The sequence below is a fragment of the Equus caballus genome, chromosome 3, assembly GCF_041296265.1.
Source record: "Equus caballus isolate H_3958 breed thoroughbred chromosome 3, TB-T2T, whole genome shotgun sequence".
In the NCBI taxonomy this organism is placed as follows: Eukaryota; Metazoa; Chordata; class Mammalia; order Perissodactyla; family Equidae; genus Equus; species Equus caballus.
In genome coordinates, this window is record NC_091686.1 from 22,459,670 (window position 1) to 22,480,936 (window position 21,267).

General features: G+C 48.7%; 1 protein-coding gene across 1 annotated transcript in view; it reads right to left on the reverse strand.

Annotated features, from left to right (window-relative positions):
* Nucleotides 1-8,513: 8,513 nt before the first annotated feature.
* CALB2 (calbindin 2) overlaps nt 8,514-21,267 on the reverse strand; it is a 29,420-nt gene continuing 16,666 nt past the window's right edge. Inside the window, exons 4-11 of the mRNA XM_001500692.5 lie at nt 20,328-20,408; nt 15,756-15,812; nt 15,077-15,154; nt 14,502-14,557; nt 14,150-14,189; nt 13,911-13,964; nt 13,019-13,090; nt 8,514-9,226 (exon numbers count right to left, since the gene is read on the reverse strand). Of these exons, the coding sequence (XP_001500742.1) occupies nt 9,110-9,226; nt 13,019-13,090; nt 13,911-13,964; nt 14,150-14,189; nt 14,502-14,557; nt 15,077-15,154; nt 15,756-15,812; nt 20,328-20,408 (555 nt within the window). The 3' untranslated portion in view covers nt 8,514-9,109. The remainder of the gene's footprint in view (nt 9,227-13,018; nt 13,091-13,910; nt 13,965-14,149; nt 14,190-14,501; nt 14,558-15,076; nt 15,155-15,755; nt 15,813-20,327; nt 20,409-21,267) is intronic.

The window sequence follows — 21,267 nt, forward strand, 5'->3', positions numbered from 1 at the left end:
CTGTCCTGGGAGCTGCTCCCTCGGAGGCCGACCCTCCCCTGCTTCTCATCGTGCATGAATTTCCTGGAATAAATCCTCCAGGATGAGGCATCTTGGGGAAGACAAAGATGCTGGGAGCCCAGGAGAGGGTCTCTGGTATCAGCTCTGTTCTGGACACCGGTAGCTGGAGTGGGGTCGGGGAGCCCGTAAGTATTTTTCTTTGATGGGGGTGTGGGACCTCCAGTGCAGAGGGTGAATTTAAGCACGCGCCTCAGTTCATGACAGTTCATTATCAAGGGTCTACGCAAGATCCCTCTCTTGTGGGTTTTAATCTTTTTGAATGAGATTTCCCACTCTCACACCTCCCTCTCCCACTGTGGGCAACGGTTCTGGAATGCCCAGTGCGTGTCTTTTGGTTTTTTATTGCTCCAACAAAGCACTGTTCCTATCTTATGTGTAAGCACTTTTAATTCACATAGATGGTATTGTCATGCCATTTCTTATTCTGTTTCCTTTCTCACTCAACACTGTATTTTAAGACGTGATCTTCCGTTCCACATTCTTAAAATTTATTGAGATTACCCAAAGAGCTTTTGTTTATGTGGGTTAAAACTATCGATATTTACTACCTTAAAAATTGAAACGGAGATGTTTAAAAATACTTATTTATTGATTCATTTGAAAATAGCAATGATGAGCCCATTGCACATTAATGTAAATAACATTTTAGCATTATTATGAAAATAGTTTTGACCCCGAAGACTCCCTGTCCTACAATAAAGTGTCAGTTTGTTCCAGAATGTGAAAAGGCCCTGTGAAGGACAAAGTTTGGAAAGTGAATTTTATAAGACCTGCATCTGAAAAGAAACCATGGAATATATTATATTTTAGCAGAGTTTGTTCAGGTTTGATGGGCTTGTTTCCTTGGTTTACTGATTAATATGAGTGCCTACAATATGGAAAGTCATTCTAGAAGGGGGAGATTCTGTGTTTGACCAGAGAATTTTTTGGTGCTTTATGTTGAATTTACCGTGTCTAAGATTATTTTAAAACACTGGGAACAAAACGCTCCTCAATTATAAACAAGCTATATGTATACTTCTTTGTTTATTTTACTCATTTATTTCACAATCTGTGCCTGTGTAGGCTTTTAAAAGGAAAATTAACATATTATTCACCTTTTTAGAGAGTAGAGGTCAATGGCTTTTAGGCTATTATTAGGTTGTGCAGCCGTCACCGCTATCTAATTCTACCTCATTCCAGAACATTTTCGAAATGAAACCCTGTACCCATTAGCTGTCATTCCCCATTTTCCTCTCCCAAACCCCAGCCCCTGGGAATCATTAGTCTACTTTGAGTCTCAATGGATTTGCCTATTTTGGACATTTCATATAAATGGAATCACACAATATGTGGCCTTTTTTGTCTGGCTTCTTTTGCTTAGCACAATGTTCTTGAGGGTTATCCATGTTTAGTATGTATGAGGACTTCGTTCCATTTTATGGGTGAGTAAGATTCCATTGCATGGATACACCACATTTTATTTATCCTGTCATCACTTGATGGTCATTTGGGTTGTTTCCACTTTTTGGCTATTATGAATACTGCTGCTATGAACATTTGTGTGTAAGCTTTTTGTTTCCATATGTCTTCAATACCCCTGAGTCTGTTTACTTTTCAATGTTATCGCTTAATTAAATGGTTAACCGAAGATTGTTTCTCAGGCACCTATGGCATTTATTAACAAGTGTCCAGATCTCTTCTGACAGCTCTTTAGATTTTGCCTTCCCAAATAATTTAATATGCAAAGAAAAAAAGTGAAAGGGAACTTTGAGGATATCTTTCACAACTACAGTGATCTTTGAGATTCCCTGAGGAGACTTGGAAAATCACAAAGATTTGTTTTTGCACCTTATTAAAAGAGAGATGCTAGAAATAATTAGGTTCGTCTGATGTGTTATTATTGTAAGATTTGCACGAGAAGAGTTGTCAGATGGGAAGCCATGTTCAGCCTTCCTGAGGTTAAGCTTATATGGATGAGATGCTAATGTAAGTATTTTAGAAATTGTATGTTTTATGGGAAGTCCCTGGCGATCTGTCAATGCTCTCACTGCCCATATGTTTTTTCCCTCAGGGGAAATGCTCATCTAACGTCTTTTGAAATGGTTCTGTACTGTACCCTGAGAGAGATGTCTGCTCTCCTGCATTCTGATATTATTGGTTAGAGCCATCAATTAACCACAGCTCTGGCATCTCTGTCATTGTACAAATATTTCTGTTTCCTCTGATGCTTGCCTGAAGGCTCTGCTCTAAGCCGCAGCCTGCAGCCTGTGTCTTCAATGCAAAGGGCCAGTCTTAGAGCCTCTTGATAAATGACCGTACCAGGTACTTCAAACCTGCCGTACTTTAAAGAGTAGACTCCTGGGTGCAGGCTTCTGACTGGCGTCACTTAAGCAACTCCAAGACTAGGCCCGCAGACCCAGTCAGGATTTCCAGGACTCTCTTTGGTCCAGAAGCGGACGGCTTCATTACAGCGGACTGCTAAGCCAATCTAGCGGAACAAGAATGAATGGCAGGGGGCTGCATGAAGTGATGTAGGAATTTATTGTGGTTATTGGTTTATGGTGATGTTGTTTGAACACTCTGCTTTCTGGCTATGTGGGGGTGCCTTTTCTCTTCTTCAGCTCCCTGTAACCCACAACAATTTAGTAGACTCTGCTTTTGTAAATGGAAATAAAATGTTTACAAATGATGCTCGGTTTTCACTGGTGTGCCCTGGCATCTCATTGTGGTTTTAATTTGCATTTCCCGAATGGCTAATGATGTCGATCATCTTTCATGTGTCTGTCTGCCATCCGTATCCCTCTTTAGTGAAGCGGCCCAAGTTCTCCCAGCAGACTGTGGACTCTGAACGGAAACAAAGGACAGGCATAAGGAGCACCCTGAGCCAGGCTTCTGGGCAGTTTCCGGGCCCCCATCTCTTCAGCGTCTCCCCTGCCCCTGCCATGGGACCAGTGTGTACAGGTCAGCTCCTGGGCTGTGGCAGACAGACTTGTCCCCGTGGGATGTCTGCCGGGTTGGAAGACTGACACCCCCGAAGGAGGAGGCTCATCCCAGAGGGTGGCACTTTCTCTGAAAGGTGAGTAGGACTCCCCAAATTTGGAACCAGCTGAGGCCCTGTGAGGCCTGGGGCAGCCACAGAACGCCGGCTGGAAGTGGAGGAAGCATCTGGCACATCGACTCTAGCACCCACAGTAAATATTATTCCCACGGCTGCCATTCCATGATAACTATGTGCCAGGCACTGTGCTAAGTGTGTGTGCAACTAAGATTACCTGAGTCCTCTCAGAACACTCTGAGGAAGACACATGCTGACCCACATCTCATACTGTGACAGGAACACAAATATTAACGAGTAGGGGGGCTGTGTTTTTGCCTGTGTATTAGCTTCCTGTTGCTGCTGTAACGAATTTCCACAAACATTGTGGCTTAAAACAACACAAATCTATTGTCTTGCAGCTCTGAGGATCAGAAGTCCAAAATGGGCTAAAATCAAGGTATCGGTAGGCCCGTGGCACTTCTGCAGGCGCTGAGGGAGAGTCTGTTTTCCTGCTTTTCTGAGTTTCTAGATGCTTCCTGCTTCCATCTGCAAAGCCAGCAGTGGCTGGCTGACTCTTACATCTTGTCGCTCTGACTCTGATTTCTGCCTCCCTCTTTCACGTCTAAGGACCCTTGTGATTACTTTGGGTGCACGTGGATAGTCTCCGTAAGGTCAGCTGATTAGCAACCTTAATTCTTCTACAACCCTACGGCCCCTTTGCCAGGTGGGGTAATGTGTTCACTACATCTGGTGCCTAGGGCTCAGATATCTTAGGGGGGCCATTATTCTGGGGGGTTGAGGGGTACTAGGTGAGGAGGAGGCTGGGAGGAAGGGCACCCTGCGGTGTGTGGGTTGAGCAGGTGTGGCAGGAACCGTAGGGTGTGAGGATGCAGCCCTCTGGACTTCCAGTCTAGCTGGGGGCGGTGGAGGGGGGGTGGTGGTGGGGGTAGGTGGTTGGGAGGGGGCTAAACACACAGGTCACATGGTCATAGTGCTAGGGAGAAAAATATTGCTGGGAGGTGCTTTGGAGTGCAGGGTGTAGCAGTGGGCTGCAGTTGAATCAGGGAGGGCCTCATTGAGAAGGTGACACTTGAGCCAAGACCAGAAGAAGAGGAAGAGCGGGGTCATGAAGCAGCCTGGGGAAAGAGCGTGAAGCCCCCACCACCCCTCAGCAGTCGCAGGGCCCTGCACGAGCTGGTCCTGTGGGGTCCTTCTCCCTCTGAGCCTCAGCTCTCTTGAGTAACTGGCAGTTCCCCCAAATGAGCCTGGCTGCCTCTGGCTTTGGTGTCACTATTTACGCTAATTTTTTTTTCCTGCCAGGAATTCACGCCCATCCCAGTCTAGGTTAGGGGCCTCTTCCTATGCTTTTTTTCGGACTCACCTCTTAACCCCCTGGGTTACTGTTTTCCTCATCCATCAGGCCCAGGAGCCCTTAGGCTCTCAGCAACCAGGAACTGTCGTATTCGCTACTGTGTCCCCAGCACCCAGCATTGGTTCATCTCGCAGACAGTGGTTGAACGCCAACAATGTGAACATGCCATCTGTTTTCTGTTGGTGTCCTGACAGAGACACCAAATGCCAGGCAGCATGCCCCCAATCCTAGTTCCCCCTCCACCCTTCCCCAAACCTGCTCCTCTCCCATCTCGGTGGCTGCACCCACTAGGCATCCAGTTGCTCAAGCTAACAGCCTTGGAGTCATTCTTGACTCCTGTCTTTCTCTCACGTCGCTTATCCATTCCTTAGCAAGACATTTTGATTGAATCTTAGCAACTGGTCCAGAATCTGATGTTTAACATCACCTCCCCACCACTTCCTTGGTCCAAGTCACCAGCATTTCTCAACTGCACTGGTGCGTCAGCCTCCTAACTGGTGTCTGTTTTCTCTCTTGCCTCCTATAGTTTAGTGTCCACACAGGAGCCAGAGTGACCTTTAAAATACATCAAATTATGTCGTTTCTTTGATGTCGCCCCTTCAGTGGCTTCCCTTGACACAACAAGATCTGAAGTCCTTTCCATCACGGCCTTCAACGTACCACGTAACCTGGCCTCACTTGTTTCCCCAATCTCATCTACTGTTCACCCCTTTCCTTCATTCTGCCTTGGCCCCAGTGACCTTCTTTGTGAGCCTATGGGGAACTCTTCCACCTCAGGGCCTTTGCACTTGCTGTTTCTTCTGTCTGGACTCTCTTCCTCAAGATGGCAGCAAGGTTCACTCCCTTACCTCACTCATGTCTCCACTTGAATGTCATCTTTTCAGAGAACCTAAAATAACCCTCGCCCCTTTCTGTCCCTTTCCCTTGTTGAACTTTTCTTTAAAGAACTTATCACTACATCATGAATATTTTTATCTATGTTTATGTCTTTCACCTTAGAGTATAAGCTTCATGAAGGTCCTCAATAAATGTTTGTTATTGGATGAAGACAATGGATCCCAATGGACAAAGTGCCCATGGGAGTGGCACCCGAGCTGAACATTGGGAAGCCAAGGAGGGGACCCAGAGGAAGAGACAGTTCCTTTGTTACTACTGCCAAGGGGTCTGTGGGCCACACATTCGAAGGTGCTGGAGGACACCAAAGGGGGCCCTCCTCATGGGGTCACATGTTCCCTGAGTGGTCAGGGCCACACCTTCTCAGTGCCACCAGAGCTATCCCTCCTGTCTTTGTCTTCTCATTGTATCCCCATGCAACATACGGTAGAAGGTAGTTATCAAGAAAATATCTTTGTTTTTAGCACTTTCCTTGGAAAAACCGCAGGGGTCCAAACCCTTTGGAGGTTGTTCCCAGTGACTTGGCACCTGGTGGATTTGAACAGCCTGCTCTGGGAACGTCTCATCTTGGTCTTGAGATGCAACCTAATTCCAGCTTATTGAGCTAAGGTTCTGAGCACGGCCCTCCTCCTCGGGACTTCCTAAGTGGACTTGATGCCCCTGGGCACTTTCCTTTCTTTTAATAGATTGTTTCTGCTGGCTTTTGTGGTAGAAGCTGGGGCAGTTGATGGAGAAACTCAGCCAAGCCAAGAGAAAGGTGCTGGAGAACCTATGTATCCCTCACAGGGGCGGGGCCGTTCCTGGGTGGACCTGGGAGGACCTGGGAGACTAGGGCAGAACACAGGTGCCCCCCAGGTCCCCTTGCTCCAAACTATAGAGTCAGATGGCTTTCGGTAATCTTTCCAAAGGGAATTGTGCAAATGTACCCCAGAGACAATTGCATTTGAGGTTGAAATCTCTGTATCTGAAAGGGCTGCTCTATGCCTGACTTTGGTTCAGGTCCCAAGCCCCTATTTGGAATGGGAAATCCCACTCAAGGGCAGGGAGCTTGGCTAGGATCTTCCTTCAAAAGATTGTGTTTGGAGCTCACCAGCTCCTAATGCATCTGTGAGTCAGGCAGCAACCAAGTCCAGTGTTCATGGAGAGAAAGAAGCAGTTAAAATGAATCCCAGGTGCCACCCTATGCTCCCTGTCACCTCAGCCCCTGTTCACCTGGCATGGTCTCCTTAACACAGGACAGTCTGAAGGCATCACTAATGATGGCACCATGATGGCCTTGGGATCTCTCTCCTCTCTCCCTTTGTCCCGATGAACAGATATCTGCATTCAGAATGCCCTAAACGGGCTCCTTAAGGAGACGAAGTCTCCTTGAGAGCATGAGTTTCCCCTTCCACTGAGCAGAAAGTGTGCCTGGAGAAAGGGCTCCAGCACACCCGGGTCTGGGAGCTGCAACCGGGTAGAAAAGGACCCTGCTCTGTCCCCGTGTGGATCTAAACCGGGCAACTGCTCCACCCCACCTTGCCCCGATGCTTTGAGGGGAGCGCAGATAGAGCAGTGTGTGTCTGGGAGGGCAGGTGTGAACCTGCAGACTGGGCTACAGCACCTCGTTGGAAGACCAGGGATGACGGGGTGATGGCACTTGGTGGACAGGAGGTGCCCTGTAGGATACACAGGGAGGGCAGGGAAATGGATCGGTATTCGGACGTGCAGCAGGGCCTCGTGGGAGTGGTTAGATGGCCCCTCTCCCTCTGCTCTCTCCCTTTCTGTCTTTCTCATTCTCTCTTATTCTGTTTGTTTCTCTGTCTCTGTCTCTCTCTCATTCTGTCTCTCTCTCTGTCTCCCTCCTTCCTTCCTGTGCTTTTCTCTGCGTATTTTCTCCACTATTCTGACTGGCTTCCTCTCCCAGGCTCTTGGTTTCTACTCTTCCCAGCATCAGTCGGGGCTTTGGTTTTGGATTGCCATGGTGCCACCTCTCAGCCTCGGAGCTATAGCACTACCTAGCCCCAGTGCCACATGGTCTGCCTGACAGCCTGGATCTCAACCCCGGATTCCGGGAGACTCTTACTGGCCCAGCTTGGACCAGATGTCCCCTCTCAGCCCAGTCAGCTGCGGGCAGGCGGAGAGGGGTCAGGTGGCTCACTGGGCTGCACCATCCGGCTTGTGAACAGCATGGCTTCTCTTGGAAAGGGGTGTGGCTTGGAAAGAAATGAAGCTTATATCTGATCCAGGTATATCTACCCCTCTGGGGTCCATTAATCTAGATGGGTTCCTGGAAATTAAATAGAGGACATTTCCAAAGGTGACTTCAGAGTCACACCTGCCGTATTTGAGTCCTAGCTTTGCCACTTCAGAGTTGTATCACCTTGAACAAGTTACTGTCTTTGAGCTTTAGTTTCTTCATCTGACAATAGTATCCATTGCATAAGATTGTTGTGGGATTAAATGAGGTCATGTCAAAATGCATCTTGTAGGCAGTCAATAAATGATAGCATTAAAAAAAATGAGTTATCTCTCTACTCTAGGATCTCAAAGAGCTCTATGGACCCAAAGGCCAAGCTGGCCCTATATCAAGGGGTACGTGATGAGTTGTTGTGGGCTAAACTGGACTTTGAGGAGGAGAAGTTAGGTTTGTGGCATTCTAGGACTCCTGGTTGGAGGTCCCCCTGCTTGCTGGAGGTCACCTAGCCCCACTGTTCCACACCCCACTGGTATCCCTACCCTAAAGTGTGTGGATCTAATCTGTGGGATTCATACCCTGGCTCTGCCCCCAACTGGCCATGAGATGTGGGGCTGGTTACTTAATCTCTGAGTTTCGGGGTCTTTACAGTGGAGACAACCGCAGCACCTCTCTCAGAGGCTTAAGAGAGATACCTCAGCTAGACTGTTCAGCACAATACCTGGCACTTAGTAAGTTTCACTGAGCTGGTAACTGCTGTTATAACCTCGGAGACGTAGAAAGAAACAGGGAGCAAAGAACAGACAGGTTGCTGAACAGATAGGCAGTGGATGGCGAGTGAAAGCCCAGAGTCCTGGGGTCCCAGGGCCCTGCTTTAGTGGTTCTGCCCCAGTCAGACAGTCCTGACGCCCTCCCCCGTCCATGGGAGAACAGGCTCTCTTTGTCAAGATGGGCTGCGAACCGCAGAAGCTGACCACTCGACCAGAACTGGGTGAGCTTCCATGGCAGAACGTTTCCATTTTATTGTCTGTAAACTCTTCTTTGGTAAACAAGAAGACAAGGAACCCAAAGAGAAAAGGAGCACAGTGAGTCAAGAAGACGAGAGAGGGCCGCTGCTCTCCACAAACACGGACTCTGAAAAGACAGCTACGCCATTAGCGGGGAGGTGGATGGAACCTGGAGTTTGGGGAGGGTGGTGGCATCGGGGAGGGGCGGAGGGGAGCAAGAGGGAAGGGCTAGTCTGTTGGACACAGAAGCCTAAATCATACAGTGAATGAGCTCATGCATCACAGCGAAGGGAATGAGGGAACCTCCACCTGGGCCCCGCCCACCTTCCATGCAGTTGGTGCCCCGCTGCAGGCAGAGCAGAGTGTCCCTCACATCACATCACGGCTGGGTTGGGTTGGAGAGGGCTCCAGGAGGCCCGTCAGCAGCCCATTCTCCATCTCTCCTTTCCTGCTCTGCAGGCTGGCGTGTGCAGGTCGCAGGGACCGGGGCAGGGGCGCTCGTGATCTCTGGGTCTGGGTAGAGGGGGCTGGGTAGCAGGGGCAGGTCTGGGGGAGGTGGAGAAGCAGCCCTTGTCCCCAGTTTACATGGGGGGCTCGCTGCAGAGGACAATCTCCAGGTCCTTGCGGTAGAGCTTCCCAGCCTCGGCCAAGGACATGACGCTCTTCCTGTAGTTGGTGAGCTGTTGGATGTTCATTTCCTAGGAGACAGAGGCAGCAGGTAAGAGCAGGCTCAGTGGAGGGCCCCACCCAAATGGCCCCCTGGCTCAGTCACAAACACACTACCCGGAAGCTTTCTCTCATCCCATCCCAGTGCAAGTGGCCCAGAGGGATAAAAAGCATGGGCTTTGGAGTCAGAAAGCCCTGGGTTAAAACCCTCTGTCTTTCTCCTACTGGCTGCATTGCTTTGGGGAAAGTATTCAACCTTCCCAAGTCTCAGCTGCCTCCTCCATAAAACGGGTACACTGGTGGGCCTGCCTCACTGAGGAGTCATGACGGTTAAATGAGGGAATGGACGTAAATGACACCTAGCACAGTACCTGACACAGGGCATGCACTCCCCAAACAGTAGCTGTTGTGATGACAGCCATTATCTCTGCATAACGTGTATAAATTCCTCTACCCCATGGGCCTCCGTTTACTCAGTCTGGGTCCCTGCAGGTGAGGGACAGAATGCCGGGGAGACTCCCTGGTCTTGTCTTCAGGCCCCTTGGACCATACTTCCCTAAGCCGCCCCTGTTTAAACAAGGAACTCTAACTCCTGCCTGCTCCAGCAGCAAAGCTCACCAGCCTATACTTCTTGTTCACCGGCTATTTGCTGCCTTCAGAGGTGCCCCGTGAACGTACGTGCAGTCTCATATAAAATGGAGGCCAACATCAAAGAGGACACCAACATCTAATAAGCCTTGTGTTGAATATATACTTTATGAGACTTGCTTTGGATGCAAATAGCCAATAGGTCTGAAATATAGCAAAGCCATCATCAACATTGGAAAATCACTTAACAACTATCTTTTCCTTTCCTTTCCTTCCTGCCTACCTTCTTCTCCTCTCCCCTCCTCTGCTCTTTCACCCCTTCCCCTTCCCTCCCCTCCTTCCTTCCTCCTCCTCCTCCTCCTCCTCCTCCTCCTTCTTTTGTATTGAAAATGTTGACAGATATTTTTCAATACTTTCCCTTCTAGGCTGATGGGTCATTGTCCTTATTCAGCTAATGAGAAAACTGAGGTACCAAGACAATAGGCTAAAGGACTGGACCAACTCCACAGTCAGAAATGTCCTTAGTCCCCTGAGTCCCAAAGCCTGTCCAATGATTTACTTGGCTCACCTGTCCTCACTCGCATCTTTTTCGGTGCTCAAAGGTCAGTCTCTTTTTGCATTGTTTCGGGACATCCCCTCCTGTTAATGATTCCCGGTTTTTGTGCCACCACCCAGCGCAAAGGCACTTTGCAAGCATCCCTAGATTTGGGGGACATCTTCCCTGAAGTTGTGAAATCCCTAGAAAAGTCACCTAACTCATAACGCTAGGGTGTGCCGAGCTATCTACCACTCAGTTAGGGGCCAGGTAAGGGACCCCATATATCAACCCCTGAGCTTGAGGGGACTCCCCCACCCTCTCCGTGCAGTGTGGCAGCAAGAGTCTCAGCAGCATGGAGAGAGGGGATGCTCACTTTCTCTGTCTAGGAATTTTGCTTGAAGCTGGGGAAGCCTTTAGCGAGTTGCCTCAGGAGCGCTAAGAAATGTCCAAGTTTGATGCCATCAGCCTATCCCTCAGGAGCCTCAAACATTAATCTGCTCAGAAACCGTATCACAGTCCATGCGGCACCAGTAAAACGGAACGAGCATCTGCCATGTGGGGTCACCAGTAATGGCCGTTCCCTTCCCAACCCAGGTGCTGGGATTTACGGTCCCGCAGCTCTCTCTTTCGACTGATTCATTCCCTCCATCCCCAGATGCCAAATGTGGAGCTCACCACAGGTGGAAGGCTCCCAGGTAAACAACTTTATTAATATCCTTGTTCTCTAACCTTCAGAATTGCTTCCTAACCCCAACACCTGGTTCTCTTTTTTTCTCCCACATCTCGAGTCAACCGATACAGCCCTATGAGTTGTCTTTTGTGTTAATCAAGAAAGAGCCTCATGGTGATGACCAGGAAATTTGAGATTTAATGCATGCTTTCAGGGTCAACCAACCTCAGGTGTAAGGCAGGACAATACGGAGAAAAATTATGCCTCATTAATACAATTACAGTTAAAGATATTGTCCTTCATGATGCCCAACATTCCTTGGACACATACGGGTGCATAAATAATTTTCTCCTGGAATTTGGTGCCAAGAAAAAGTTTGCTGAGTTCTAACGCTTGGTGAGTACTTCCTTCTTCCCAGGAAATGTTTGCTTACTTATAATTTATTTTCCGTCTCTTTCAAAAGCCAATTGTAGGTAACATAAAGAAAAAAAATAAACAGGATGAAAGAAATGAAGGATGATACTCAGGATAAAGATAAAGACATCAGAAAGCAATTAGACAGGGAGACAGACAGACTCAGAGGCTGCGATGAATTTTTTTCCCTGAAACTGAGCATTAAATTTAGCTCTAGCCTGGCAGCCAAGACAGTTAGACAACGCAAGGATTTATAGAGCATTCATCATCTAATTGAAGAAAGCAGCAAAACCATTTGCTCAGAGAAAGACATTTTCCAGGATGTGAAGGAAGATGAGCTGCAAAAGCTTGTCGCCTGGTTTCTGTTCCACCTGACCCCTCCCACCCAGGGCCCCAGAGGAGCCCATAGAGGGTCTCCTGGGGTCTGTCCAAGAGGCAACGCAACCAGCAAAGTAATAGCGTTTAATTCTCAGACTTTTGTTTGAGGGGAACAAATTCTTCCATGACTCCTTTTAGCCTCTTCCCCAGTTCCAGATGCTGCAGTTAATCCATTCAGAAACCCTCACCTCCAACTGGCCCCTGCTCTCCAAAATCTCTCCTTGTGTTAAAAGTCTTTTTTTGGGGCCAGCCCCGTGGCCGAATGATTAAGTTCCTGTGATCTGCTTCGGCGGCCCAGGGTTTCGCTGGTTCGGATCCTGGGCAAGGACATGGCACCGTTTGTCAGGCCGTGCTGAGGCGGCGTCCCACATGCCACAACCAGAAGGACCCACAACGAAAATATACAACTATGTACTGGGGGGATTTGGGGAGAAAAAAGCAGGGAAAAAAAAAAAGACTGGCAACAGTTGTTAGCTTAGGTGCCAACCTAAAAAAAAAAAAGTCTTTTTTGTTGGCAATGTGGCTGATACTTCCAGGAACTGGGCTGTATCAAAACTGCCATTGCCTCATCATAGCATCATTTACAGCAGCCAACAGATGGAAGCAACCCAAGTGTCCGTCCATGGATGAACAGATAAACAAAATGTAGAATAGACATCCAACGGAATATTATTCAGCCTTAAAAAGGAAGGAAATTTTGACACATGCTATAACATGGAAGAATCTTGAAGACATTATGCTAAGTGAAATAAACCAGTCACAAAAAGACAAATGCTGTATCGTTCCACTTATATGAAGTATCCAGAGCAGTCAAATTCATAAAGACAGAAAGTAGAATGGTGGGTGCCAGGGGCTGAAGGGAAGGAGGAATGGGGGTTATTGTTCAATGGGGACAGAGTTTCATTTTGGGAAGATGAAAAAAGCTCCGGAGATGGATGGTGGTGATGCTTGCACAACTTTGTGAATGTACTTAATGCCACTGAACTATACACTTAAAAATGGCTAAGATGGCCAACTTTATGTTATGTATATTTACCACAGTAAAAGTAAAAGAATACAAAACATCAATCAAGCAACCAGAGAAAACAAAACCAAAACAAAAAACGGGCATTGCCTTGTTAGGGCTGATCCGGGGGGAGCAGAATGCACTCCGCGGCGTTCCTTCCCACCCCTCCCTCAGAGGCCTCTCTGCTCCCCTGGGGACACCGCCCCAGGCCTCTGGGCTCAGCTGCTCACCTTCTTGTTTTTCTCATACAGATCCTTCAGCAGGGCATCCAGTTCATTCTCATCAATGTAGCCACTTCCGTCCTGGGGGTGCGGCGCAGAGGGTCAGCACAGAGCTCTAGAAATCGGGCCCCTTGACCCCTGACCTTGCCTCTTGCTCCCCCCCGACCCATTCCAGGGAGGTCACAGAGTCTAACCTTCCCTTTAGACTGCGCATAAGGAGGTGCTCAGACTGTGCGGCGTCAAAATAACACGTCGCTTCTGACTTTACGAGTCAGTACAGGAATGGGACCGTTCAGGACAAACTTTTGATAGCCTTTCATGCTGGTGTTTTTTGTTTGCATTGAAAATACGAGGTTCAAGAAGTATTTAGCCAACTCCCTAAGTGCCACATTCCATAATACGATGTCAAGATGAACACAGGGGCTGATTAAAGTTTACCCCTAACCCTTTATCTATAAGGAAGGCCACTGGAGTCCCACAGGCATGGGGCAGCTAAGGTAGGGGTGACGGGTGGCAAGGAGGTCCTCTCACGCCCCACTTCCTAGAAAAAACACCTGGCTCCCATGCAAAACCATGACTTGGCACGAAGGGGCAGTACTGAGCACCTCCTCCCTTTGGCCCCAGCAACGTAATCACGCCCTAGCTCCGAGCACAACCCTCTGCCACGAGCTGTTCTCTCCTGCAATTTCAAGGAACCGAGACCTTGGGCTCCACAGGCTACAGATTGCGAATGACATTTGTCTTCTCACCCAGCAGAAGATGGGAACCAAAAGGGACTGGAAGAAACCACAGGGTCCGAGCTGCCCCTCCGACAGCTCGTCTATTCCTAAGGATGAAGTTGAGCCATTCCGGTAAGCGGGCTCCCCTGGTGGTGGGGCCCCTGCACTGTCCTCCCTCTTACCTTGTCGTAAAATGTGAAGATCGCGTTGAACTCCTCTGAGGTCAGCTTCATGCCCTGGAAGGCCCAAGGTATTAAAGAGAGAAGCAAAAGCCCCGGAGTGTGAGAGTGTGTGAGTGAGTGTGTGTGTGTGTGTGCGTGCGTGTGTGTGCAGTGGACTGGGGGACAGGAACGTGGAAGGGTGAAGCTCAGAGGGATGAGGGAAAGGGAGGAAGTGAAGAAAAGCAAAGTGACCCTTTTACCTGAAATTTAAGCAGGAAATTTTCCTGTACGGGCAAGAGTCTGGAAGAAAATGTCAGAGCAGAGATTAGGAGACAGAGCAGAGGCAAGAACAACTCAGGCATCGGGGGATGCAAAAGCAGCATCTGTAGTTATGGAAACGGCCTCTGAGCACTTAATAATCAGGAGTTAGTGGAAAGCTCTAGAGAGAGGAAAGCAGACACACGGAGGTGTTGTCTAGCTTTGCCTTGAACTTTGTGACACCTGACCCGTCACTTTTCCCACTGATTGATCTTAGAGACGGGGACAGTAGCTCAGGAATGATCTGCAGGGGTCTTATTAAAAGTGACACTGGGGGTGAGGGCAGGCGCTTACCGGGACATCTCTGAGAGGCCCAATTTGCCATCCCCGTTCAAGTCAAACATCCGTAGCTGTTGGGGACAGAAAGAGGTACCTAGGTTATTCACTTTGCCCTTCTCTCATGTGGGCCCTTGACCTGCCATCCCCTCTACTGGAGAGGAACGAAGATGGGCGGAGTGTGCTCATGCCTCCTCTGAGGTCTCCTGGAGGCCAGGGACCAACATGGTCTAAATCAGTCATTGGGAAGACAGCAGGGGCTCTGTCACTGCTCCCCTCTTCCCTTCTCAGGGAGAGGGCCACAGAGGCCGGCAGACCAGCAGGCCAGCACCAAAGGCCCACCCTCTCCAAGTTTATCCTCTCCCGGAGCTGCAGAGGCTGTCATGAAAACAGATGTTTCCAGACTTACACTGGCCCAGGAGGCAGCTCAATGGGACCTCAGAGAGAGGGGCCATGAACTAGCATCCCTTTTGCCAGCTGCCAATGGGAGTCACTTCACCCAGGCCCGAAGAATCAGCCAACAAAAGACTCTGCAAACCAAGAAATCCACCAGCTTGAGCCCCCGGGGAGGAGGGACACTTCGGCCCACTCACTATGGTTTGGGTGTACTCTTGGAGCTTGGGTTCATCGTACGGCCGGTTTGCCTTCTTCAGTAGGTCCGACAGGAATCCCTGGAATACAAAAGGCCTCTTCGAGCTCTGACTCATTCAGTCAGTCCCTCACTCCCTTGTTCACTCAGTCATTCAGTCAACATTGTTTTTGGAGGTCTACCACTTGTATAGCTTACATCCCTCATAATTCCCTAACCCCTTAATGCTTGTGGAGTGACCTTGAAGGCCTAGGGGTAGCTCCTGGCTGCAAACTCGCCCCACAAGACAGGCAGTAGAAACTGGCTGTGGCTCCTCAGAGAACCAGGACACAGAGCAAAGCAGTGCCTGGGATCACCGTTCCAGAGGAATCTAGGGGTAGACATACAAGCCAAAAGGCCAGTCTGCTGGACCCGCCTTGAGGATGCCTGTCCTGGGCACTGATGTGCAGAGGAGTGTGCTTTGGTTGCACTCTATGGCCTTACAGCCCCATGTTACTGACTTTACACGGCTGCCCCAAACACGTCCAACAATTCAGAGCCAAGCATGTGTACTCCTAAGCAGACCACAAACCCATGTTTCTCACCCAACGTCTCTGCCCCCTCCAGGCTCCTTAAACCCGCCACCACTCTGGCCTCAGTGACATCCTCTGAGGCCTCCACACCCTCCCCAAGCCCCAGCCTACCTTCAGCTCATTGGCTTCAATGTAGCCACTTCTGTCTGTGTCATACTTCCGCCAAGCCTGCAATGGGAACATCAACCCGTTTGCAAAGACCTATCAACATCTTTAAGCCTCCCTCCATTTCCTTTAATGGGCCAGGCCAGGTCTTGATATTCAAGAATATTATAGTGAGGTGGGGATGTGGACGTGGTCAAGCCCAGTCTCTTCAATGTCACAGATGAAGAAATGAGGGAAGGTGTCTTGGCCAAGGTCACACAGAGAGGGAAAAAATCTGCTCAGATAAGGTCTCCCTACTCGAACTGGCTACAGGCCTGGGTCTCTTTTCAGATCATCGTGTAACCAAGTTATGGTTTTCTAAGATGCTAACCAGGTAGCTTTGACCAGGGCTAGCACTAGGATGTACTGGATCTGATTTTTGCTGTGGGTATATAGGGTGTACTTTTACTGCTCTGGAAGCTTCTCATTCTCTGTGTGGGGGCTGGGGGCAAGGGTAAGAACTCTCTGGAAGGGGCAGAAACAGGCTTTGGTTATTCTTCACTGTACTCCCGCCTCCATCCCTCCATCATGATGCATATGGCGGTCATGTCTGAAGGTAGAGCAGAATTGGTAGTGTAATCAGTATGTTTAGAATATCCCAAGGCCACTCCCCCACCTTTCTGAGAAAAAGCATCACCCCCCTTTTTTTTCAGGAAACCACCCCTCTCCCATGCTCAGTCCATATGGTTCAAGAGGGGTTGACCCATCTCCAGAGGTAGACATGTGACCTAGGCCTGGACAATCGATCTCTCCCACACTGGTTCTGGGCTCTGATCTGAGTCCCAATTATTTGGTGCATGTGTTGAGTCCTGCTGACTACAGCATCTAGGACGTCAAAGAGAAGCAGCGCTTCAGGAGGTGACATGAGTCTGACCACCTCCTTCCTCTATGTTCTGGCCATCTGAGTAAGAGCAGACATTACACAGGAGAAATAAGGAAAAACAGTTGCAGTAGTTTTAAGATGTCCACAAATTCTTCACCTCCCTTCCAAAAGTGGAGCTCGATTCCTATCTCCTTGATCATGAGCTGGACTTAGTGACTTGCTTCTAATGAACAGAATATGGCAGATTTGACAGTGTGGGCCTTCTGAGCCTGGGTCACAAAGGTATAGAGGTTTCTTTCTTGTTCTCTCTCTTGGATCACTCCCTATGGAGGAAGCCAGCTGCCATGTTGTAAGGACACTCAAGCAGCCGTATAGAAAGGCTCATGTAGTGAGGAACTGAGGCCTCTTGCCAACAGCCACATGATTGTGCCATCTTGGAAATGTATCTTCCAGCTCCAGTCAAGCCTTCAGATGACTGCAGCCCAGCTGACACCTTTTTTTTTTTTGAGGAAGATTAGCCCTGAGGTAACATCTGCCGCCAATCCTCCTCTTTTTTCTGAGGAAGACTGGCTCTGAGCTAACATCGGTGCCCATCTTCCTCTACTTTACACGTGGGATGCCTGCCATAGCATGGCTTGACAAGTGGTATGTATGTGCACACCTGGGATCCGAACCAGCAAACCCTGGGCCACTGAATTGGAATGTGTGAACTTAACCACTGTGCCATTGGGCTGGTGCCCCAACTGGCATCTTGACCTTTATCTCATGAGAGACGCTGAGCCAGAACCACCCAGCTAAGCTGTTCCCAAGTTCCTGATCACAGAAACTGTGAAATAATAAATGTTCGTTGACTTAGGCTGCTAAATTTTGGGGGTAATTTGTTATGCAGCAAGAGGTAACTAATACGATGGTCCTGAGAAAATATGGTCCTGTATACAACTGCCGGAAAACCCCAGCCTTTTACCCAGGCCATCTGGTGGAGAGGAGGAGTACCATGGTGGGGAGTGGGGGAGGGTGCTGCCTGTATCTGTGACAAAAAGGCCCAGAGAACCCTGCTTCCCAAATCTTTAGTCTATTTTGATGCCTGATCATATTTCTTAGATTTTCTTTCAAGTTTTCTTCCCTTGATTTTTCTTTCCTTCTCCCTTTGCTCTAAACTGCACACCTGGACGCCAGCAACACTTGATTTTCTGAGAGTCGGCAAGCACTAATTCTTTTCCCAAATTTAACCTCCTCTTTTCCAAATCATGTCCCCCTTTTATTGTCAGGAGTGTGGGAGTTCATAGATATTTTAGGATCTTTCTCTCATACCAGCAAACAAGGCTGTGTAACTCTCACAGTATAGGAGCGGCTCAGGAAAGTTGATCCTGATTCTTTTTTAGTTATGGGTCAACGAGCAAATCGCAGCAAAAAGCTAGACTTATACTACAGACGACTTGGGGAGATGGTATTTGATTCAGGGAGCGTCCTTTCTCTGGGGACAAACAATGCCCAGTTCTGTCAAAATATTCCTTCCTTGGCCAGAAAGCCTACTCTTGAGAAAGTACTAAGAAATGTGTGTTTTCACATATGAAGGTTTTCAAATATGAATTTACCGACCACCTGCATGCATTCAGTACATTAGAATTGAGTTCTTCTAGGTTGAGCCTTGACTGGGAGAAAGGCAGACACCCCTTAAATTGCCTAGAAGGAGGATAACCTGAAGGGACCCCAGACCCTGCACAGAGCAAAGCACTTGGCTGCTCTTCGGAGTGAGAGCACCCCAGCAGCCTGACCTCCCTCCCCCGCCCCCCCCCCCCCGCCCCCGCACTGGATCCTCCCCTCCCCCACGCTCTCATGCTCCCTTCTCTGCCCCTTTCAGTACTTTGTGCTCATCCCTCGGTGGGTCATTATTCTCTTCCCATTCAAGGTAAAGAGTTCAACAGACCTGGGCTTTGTGAAATCTGAAAGAAATCCTGAGGTGCCACTAAAATTAGAAATTAAAATGTCGTGCTGAGCCGTGGGGTGGGAGCTATCTGATGGCACAAGCCTTTCAGGGCTACTCAGGGACCATTTCATGTTTCCAGCTGATAAAAATGGAACAAACAGACAGCCCCAGAAGGGGATGGCGGGGTCCCAGGAAACTTGAGAGGAGGAGCGGCTCCGTAGTTATACTGGGGCTTATAGGATAAAAGTAGATAAGAATACGGAGTTGTGCCAACCACATAGAGAGAAACCACTAATGATTTTGAGAGAGAGAGGGAGAAAGAGGTGTTTTTTGCCCCTCTTTAAGCATCTCTGCCTCCTCCAAGCTATCATCATCCCCATTTTACAGACCAGAGGTGGTACAGACGCCAATCTTTGTCTGCCTTCCTATCAGGAAAGGACCGGTCAGGCATAACACTCCCTTTTCTACAGAGAGAAAAATGGACACTCACAAAAGCAGCACCTTGACAAGTTCCAAGTATACGCAGGACTTTCCCCCCCAGATAGGCGAGAGAAGGATTAAGAAGAGAATCCAGGATGTCAATGACCAGTTTACGGAATCTTGCTATCTTGAAAAATCTGGAGAAAATTGTTTCAAGCACCATAAAATTAAATCCATATTTGATGCTTCTGCAAGCTGCCGTTTAAAAAATAACTCTTCCACCCTGAGAATTGGTTATTTCTAACCGACTTTCTATCCACGTGGGGAACTCGCTGCCATGCGGGTTTCTGGGCTAGCTCTCCAGTCATTTTAGGCAGTGAATCATGGAGTGGGGATTACCGGTGGCTGGAAATGGATTTAACGTGACGAACGGCAACTCTGAGTCACGCTGAAGGCCAGCCGTTATTTATCACAGCAGGCGGTATGTGTGTGGGGGGTATGGGTTGAGTTTCACTCTGAGGGCGCAGAGCCCCAGAAAAATAGCAAGAAATAATTGGTAGTATGCTGGGCATCAGGATTAGTAATATAGCTGGTTGAACCATATGGAACTTCCAATTTCTGTAAATCAAAAATGGTTAAATATCAGCAACTTCACATGGTTCAATCTATTGGTTGAATGTTACTCAAAGGACACTTGAGTGTGGACGTCCGATTTCACAGGAGAATCTCAAAGAGTTTCTGTTGCAAAGAGGGCAATGTCCATTTTAAAGGGGACACTGAAACCCAGACCGCAGTCAAAGATCAAACCTGGAAGATACTAGAAACTGGAATTCTCACGGGGCTTTTCCAGCTTTAAGACGGTACCTAAACCCATCCCTGCCAAGCATGTTCTTTGGAACTCTGACTTTGAGGGACACTAACGTTAGTGAGTGAGAACAAAGGATGGGGGACCCTGGAGCCAAACAGAGTGAAATGGGTCTCTTCAGGATTTCTCAGAACCTATAATATGCAAACGACTGTGACAAATCCCCAAACGGGAGATAGAGTGTAAACAGCATTTCCCAAACATACTTGACCCAGGCTTACTTTTTACCTTATTCCCCACACTTCAGTGTGCACACACATCGCCCGGGAAGCTTGTTAAAATGTAGATTCTGACTCAGTGGGTCGGGGACTCTATGTCTAACAAGCACCCACATGATGAGGATGCTGACGCTGCTGGTCCATGGACCACACTTTGAATAGAGAAGCGGTAAGGGGTTTAGTGTCTCCCAGGGATGGTTCCCAGGCATTCGGGTGGGCCTGGCTCCTGAACATGGGCGAAAGGCAGGCCCCAGTGTGCAGATGGAAGGCAGCGCCTCGGCCTCACCTCCATAAACTCGGCGCTGGAGCCCACGTGCTGCCTGAAGCACAGAAGGAAGTTCTCCTCAGTCGGCAGGATCTGCGCCAGCTGGGGGATCAGAGAGCAACAGTAACATTATGGAGGGCCCCGCCAGGGAGCAGAGCAGACTTCCCTGTAGGAAGGATGGAAAATGGCCAGTGGGAGGCAGCGTGGGAGGTGCATTTTGGTCCATTCTGCTTTCTTCCTTGAGAACAGCCCTTCAAAGGGGGAAGAAGGATGTTCTGAGAAGTACAGCTGAGTCACCTCAAACCTTAGCGTTTGAGTACTTGGAGGGACAGAAAGCGGTGCCACTTTATAAATGCAAGTCCCAGACTCAAAAGAATACTGAATAGATTATTCCATATATATAAAATTCTAAAAAATGCAAACCCATCCGAGGTTGGCGGTTGCTAGTACAGGATGGTCTACACCAGGCGGGGGAACTCCGGTGGCGATAGAATTGCTGTATTTGGATTGTGGTGGTGATTACATGGCTGTATGCAACTGTCTAAACTCATGGAACTTTCCACTTCAAATTGATGCAGTTTATTGTATATAAATTATACCTCAACAAATCTGACTTCAAAAATGCAAGTACCCTTGTGGAGCCAACACGGCCGGCTGCCCTCCCAACTGGCGTTCCCCCTTCTTCTGCTTCCAGCATCCTTGGTCACAGGCAAATCCTGATTAGCCTCAGCTAAACATGCTAATCCTATTTCTCTTGCCAGTGATTGGCTTATGGGTAGGCAGGTGACCTAGTCTTGGCCAATGAAATGTGAGAGGAGGTCTACTTCTGGGAAAGGTTTCCTTGTTCTTATGAGGAACCTGATCAGATTAGCTCTTTCTGCATCTGCTTGGTTGTATCTGGCTGTGATGCCTGGAACGGCTGCAGCCAGCTTGCTACCAGCCTGAGGATCAAGCTGTTTTG